General features: G+C 42.3%; 1 protein-coding gene across 1 annotated transcript; it reads left to right on the top strand.

Annotated features, from left to right (window-relative positions):
- Positions 1–801: 801 nt before the first annotated feature.
- Positions 802–4,661, top strand: LOC121554233 (O-phosphoseryl-tRNA(Sec) selenium transferase-like). The gene is made up of 8 exons (XM_041867710.1): positions 802–1,700; positions 1,846–1,951; positions 2,083–2,241; positions 2,725–2,878; positions 3,134–3,236; positions 3,335–3,464; positions 4,274–4,354; positions 4,573–4,661. Exons 3-8 carry the CDS (start codon positions 2,118–2,120, stop codon positions 4,659–4,661), a joined length of 681 nt encoding a protein of 226 aa, XP_041723644.1. The 5' UTR covers positions 802–1,700; positions 1,846–1,951; positions 2,083–2,117.
- Positions 4,662–6,145: the final 1,484 nt, after the last annotated feature.

The raw sequence follows: 6,145 nt of genomic DNA, 5'->3' as shown, positions 1-6,145 counted from the left end.
GGTTCTTGGTCACCTCCCTGACCAAGGCCCTTCTCCCCTGATTGCTCAGATTGGCCGGGCGACCAGCTCTAGGAAGAGTCTTGGTGGTTCCAAACTTCTTCCATTTAAGAATGATGGAGGCACTGTGTTCTTGGGGACATTCAATGCTGCAGAATTTTTTTTGTACCCTTCCCCATATATGTGCCTCGACACAATCCTGTCTCGGAGCTCTACGGACAATTCCTTCGACCTCATGGCTTGGTTTTTGCTCTGACAAGCACTGTCAATTGTGGATCCTTATATAGACAGGTGTGTGCCTTTCCAAATCATGTCCAATCAATTGAAATTACCACTGGTGGACTCCAATCAAGTTGTAGAAACATCTCAAGGATGATCAATGGAAACAGCATGCACCTGAGCTCAATTTTGAGTCTCATAGCAAAGGGTTCGAATACTTATGTAAATAAGGTATTTCTGTTTTTAATTTTTTATAATTTTGCACACACAAGTAAAAGGGGTATTATGGGGTATTGTGTGTGGATTGATGAGGAATTTTTATTTATTTAATTCATTTTAGAATAAGACTAACGTAACAAAATGTGGAAAAAGAGAAATGGTCTGAATACTTTCCGAATGCACTGTACAACAGCCTGCAGTACACCGGTCGGCCTTGAACCTCAGATCTTCAACGTGAGGCAGCATTCGTTCTCCCCTGGTTTGTACCCTGTAGTAGAACTCCATCCAGCCGGAGGCGCTATTTTGTGTTTCTGGGCTCCCCACCCGCTGATAAACACAGAAGAAAACAAAAACGCGGAAGTAAAATTCAAAATGTGAGCGTGAAAATAGCTACAAAGGTAAAACAGATTTAAAATGATAAATACTACAATAACCAGTAGCCAAATCAGGATTAGCAGAAACTGAGTTGAGCGTCACTTTGATTCGGCATTAGCCTTGAATACACCACTCGTTAGAAGCAGGTTGTACTTCAGGTTCGTGAGGAACACGTTCGTTTCTACTGACTATTATGGCTAGAATTGCATATGCTAATCTACTCTCATCTTTTTGACAGCAAATGTTGAGATGAATAGTGAAAACTTTTCCATAAGTGAGAAGATTGTGTCGGCATCTTACATTCGCCAGGGTTCACAGGCACGTCGCAGTCATGAGCAACTGATTAGACAGCTTTTGGAACAGGTAATATCCGAATAACAGTCCTTCGAATTCTGTTAATTCGATCAGATGAATAGATCAGATGCACATTTGCCAAGTAACTACATCAGGGGTGTATTCACTAGGAACCAAACAGAACCAAACAGAAGCAAACGAAACGGGGAGGAACCTACCTGAATTTGTCTCGTTTTCGTTGCAAATCGCAACTGTTTGCAACGGGTTTGAACTAATTATTACACCCCATGATGTAAGATGTGAATGGAGATGGAGCGCACATCAACCATAACTTAGATTGATACTACAAATGTATTTACAGTTCTATTTAGCCTACATAATTCAGGAGCCGTGACAGAAGCTACTGGCTATTGTAGTGCCTATCCTTACTCTACCTTAAAGGGCAAATGTCCTGAGGAGGGATGGAATGAGAGCACAACATAACTCTTCCTGAATGAACTAGCTGTGATGGACAGCAACAACTTCTTGGGAAACTGTGGTGTTGGCGAGAGGGAGGGCAGAGTGGCCTCTAGTCTGGTGGCCCGACGACATTACAGGTTCTTATAAACTGTTGCTTGTAAAGTTGCTTTTCAAAATAAAGGAATTTTCTATTGCTTTGTTAAATTCCAAGTAGCCATCTGTTTTGTCATACATGTTCAGTGGAGTCATGATCATGAGATCTGTGTGTGTTGCTTTATACAGGTTAATACATCTGGTGACATCGCTGCGATTCAACCCAAGGCTGCAGGTTCCAGTCTGCTGAACAAGCTGACTAATTCAGTTGTGCGGGACATTTTAAAACTCTCAGGTGTGTAACTAAGATTGGATTTAGCCTACTGATAACTGCAGGACAGTGATGGATACCTCCAGTTCTGTAGTAGAGCTACACTATGTGCACACTTTTGTTCCTAGCTTGTTTGTTATTGTGTATGTTTGCAGGTGTGCGAAGTGTGGCCAGTTGTTTCGTAGTTCCAATGGCAACCGGGATGAGCCTGACACTGTGCTTCCTAACACTTCGCCACAAGAGACCAAAGGCACGCTACATCATCTGGCCCCGCATTGACCAGAAGTCCTGCTTCAAAGCCATGATCACTGCAGGTTAGGCGCTAGCATGACCGTGTTCAATACCACTCTCTGTAACATTATAAAAGTATGTTAAGCCCTTAAAACCATCCATCTACAGTTTCTTGTACTCCCCATTCCTGCTCTGATTGTTATTCTTGCAATAGATGCACCTATCGGTTCAGCTGGTTTTGAAAATTACTTATCTTTTCTAAGAAGTATGCATGCTATACTTGACGCGTAGGGCCTTACTTTTGCGGAGCGTGACACGCTCCCATTAATCCCTGCTCAGTGCAAAATTACTCTCGGTTTCTATTTTCAAGAATTCGGCGCACGGCTCACGCCTGAAAACACTTAATAAAGTATCTTGAGCTCTGCTTATGCCAGAAAATGTTACGCGTCCACTTTAGCAGCTAAAAACCTACCGTTTTTGCGCTATCCCAGTGTAGCTCCCCTGCAAGGCAACTCTTGTCCAACCCCAACATTGACCACTCTCTTGCTCGTCGTAACCATGAACAGGATTTGAACCAGTGGTGGTTGAGAACATTTTGGAGGGCGATGAGCTGAGAACAGATCTGGAGGCGGTGGACCGTAAGATGCAAGAGCTGGGAGCAGAGAACATCCTTTGTGTCCACTCCACGACTTCTTGCTTTGCCCCACGTGTCCCCAACAGGTATACCTAGTCCTTAAGCCATCCAATCATGGATACATAGAGCTGTAACAAATTAAATGTCCATGTCCAATTATCATGTGCTATAATAACTGGTATCACTGGAAACAAATGTTATTTGTATAATCTGCTTACTGTTTATTATGTAGTCTACTTCATGACATTACTGACAGAAGCATACTTCCACATTACTACAGTGTATGTTGGGTCAAGAGTACCAGGGCATTATTTGATAATGACTTTCCTCTGTTCTGGCAGATTGGAGGAGCTAGCCACTATGTGTGCCAAATATGACATCCCCCATGTTGTCAACACTGCTTATGGAGTGCAGTCATCCAAGTGTATGCACCTTATTCAGCAGGTACTAATGGTCCAACTCCTCTTTCATAAATCCTAAAAAAATCATTTTTCCTGTCCATGGGCATAGCAACATTTGGTTATTTCCATAATCTCTTTTAGGGGGCTCGTGTTGGAAGAATCGATGCCTTTGTACAAAGCCTGGACATAAACTTCATGGTTCCAGTAGGTGGTGCCATAATTGCTGGTTTCAATGGGTCTTTTATTCAGGAGATCAGCAGAATGTATCCAGGTTAGTGCTGTTTCAAATCACTAAGGGCCATATGTGTTTCAACCAAGCCTGCAACCTTTGTGTAAAGTTGCTATTATCTGGATTAGCTACTAGTTTACTGTTATCATAGGGCTCATAGTGTAATTGATTATGTCTGTGTTCTGTTGTATTCCTGTGTGTCTGTATTGTCTCTGTCTGTCTGATGCTGGTGACACATTCCAATTCCCCTCTGGAATATTGGAAGTTCGTTCATTTTGGTAGCTCAGGGTCTAGCTCTAACGCCCATCCTGGGGAAGCTACTTGGTGTGCAGGATTGTATTCCAGCCTAGCACTAACACACCAGTTTCAAATAATCAACATGTCATGAAATCAGGTATGTTAGTGCTACGCTACAATAAAGACCTGCATGTGGCTAGTATGTGTTGTAGTAGGATATGTTGCCTAAAAGAAGATAATACAATAAGCAAAGATTTCAATTTGCAACTATATAAAGTGAGTGTTAGTCCCCTTTTTTCCTTGTTATGTGATTGACTGTTGACTTCAAGCGCCCTTTCTCTGTTTTTACGTAAGAATATAGAGTTGAGCGCATTCCTTCCCTTTACCTGTAATAAAGTTCTCTAGGATTGGAGTTGGAGACCACTGGGCTAGATTTTAAGCATTCAAAGCCAAAATAATTATCAATTCATTATATGAATTGGAACCATTAAGGAAACCAATCATTGAGAGGAATCAATATTGGTACCAAAATCGATACAGTCCTAGTAAGGGTTCAGGTTAGAAAGTGTTTGTCTGTCCCCTCTAGTATGACGCTGACTGCCCTCTGTCTCCAGGCCTCCCCCACCCTGGATGTGCTCATCACCCTGCTCACCCTGGGGGCCAGCGGCTACAGGAAACTCCTGGCAGAGCGGAAGGTGAGCCCTTCATTACTCCACTGAACAGGGTTGGGGCCGAATTCGGTATTCGTTCAGTTTAGGAAATAAAGTGAAACTCATTAGCATGTATTTTAATTTAGTGGCACATCTGTATAAACATCTTAGGACAACATGGGTGTAAATTGGCCACTGACTGTTTTTGGCTGGTTGCCGGCCCTCTACTTGAATTGTAGTTTTGTCTCTGAGTTTACATGTAGAGGGGGAGGGCGACAGCAAGGATAAATCCATCCAAGTGAAGCTGAGGAGTTTCCAGAATGGTGCCTGTTGGCTCCTTTTACTAAAGTAGAGCTAACAATACAGTATACTAAAACACTCTATATACTGCACCATTCCCAGACACTCCAAGGCAATAGATGTGGAAAATCAGATTTGCAAAGGTAATGAAAATAGCTCGTCTTTTGCACTGGAAATGCTGAGCTGGTCTCCCTAGCCAGTACTCGGGTGCAGGGTTATTTTGTGTCAGTTCCCAAAGGTGACTCTATGCACCATAAAATATTGCTTCCTATGGGATACCATACAATGTCCAGAATGTTATCAGGGTAATGTTTGCTCCAATCTACCTCATGCTTGTCACATGACCTGGCACTGTCAGACTTTATTGATTTCTATTCGTCCTGATCATGAATATTTGAAGTCTGAACCAGATTATGGCCATGTAGGAGAGCATCAAAGCCTTCAAAGCCGGCTGCAATGTTGAACGTGCTCATTAAGACCATCTGTAGCTTAATGATTTCATAAGATCCCCCTTGCGAGTCAACAGCTTTGAATAATTCATGTAATAAAAGGACTCTTTCTCATTAAAGGGTAGCTCTCAATGCAAATTTCAGCCTTTGCCCAACCCCTTCAATCAAAATAAAAAAAAATGCATTGAGGTGATAAGTTGTGGGTGGGGGGAATTGCTCATAAATTCATTTTGTGGGTGGACAAACATATTTGTACCTTATCACAACACTTTTTCACTAATGCATACTTACTAGAAGTACACTGGCACTCTGATACTAAAATTATTTTCATTGCATTGCGAGCCCATAGGGCTTTGGACAGTTAACTCACAGTGGTTAGACAGCGAGTTCCTGACATCTATTGCCACTTGTGGTGTAAGTTCGTATCCCCCATGGGGCGCAAAAAAATCTTTGAAATGTGGTCTCACATTTGTTGCGGTATTGTGTTGGGATAAAAAGTGCAATCATCGCCTTGAAAATTGAGATTAGGGGCTCAATCCAACCCTCATTGCAGTTTTTACGCAGTAACTCTTTTTACAATGGTCAAATTAACTCACAGTTTGGTCTTGGGTACTGTATAAAAACCTCCAACTACTCCCAGGGCGACCCCTTTCTCACACTCACAGGTATGCTTTCACTTTTCAGAATTATAAGTGTGTGGGCACGGGATGAATATTGTAAATAAAGGATTTAGGAAGAAGAAAAAAAAAATGAGATCTGCCCCATGTGGGATTAGAACACCCAACCATTGAACTATGAACCAATTTGTTTTAGCGGACTACGCCACCAATCAATTGTAGTAGTTGGGAAAAAATACAGCGTGTTGACATGACCACCAGTGTCATTTCTGTGGTCACTGAAGATCCCATGGCACTTTACCGTAAGAGTAGGGGCGTTAACCCCGGTGTCCTGGCTAAATTCTCAATCTGGCCCACATACCATCATGGCCACCTAATCATCCCCCCCTTCTCTCTCCTTAACTATTCCCCACGTTGTTGCTGTAAATGAGAATTTGTTCTCAGTCAATTTACCTGGTAAAATAAAAAGC

Source organism: Coregonus clupeaformis, unplaced genomic scaffold (assembly GCF_020615455.1).
Source record: "Coregonus clupeaformis isolate EN_2021a unplaced genomic scaffold, ASM2061545v1 scaf0003, whole genome shotgun sequence".
Lineage (NCBI taxonomy): Eukaryota > Metazoa > Chordata > Actinopteri > Salmoniformes > Salmonidae > Coregonus > Coregonus clupeaformis.
Note: the sequence above shows the minus strand (reverse complement) of the source record. Positions and strands in the feature narration are given on the sequence as shown.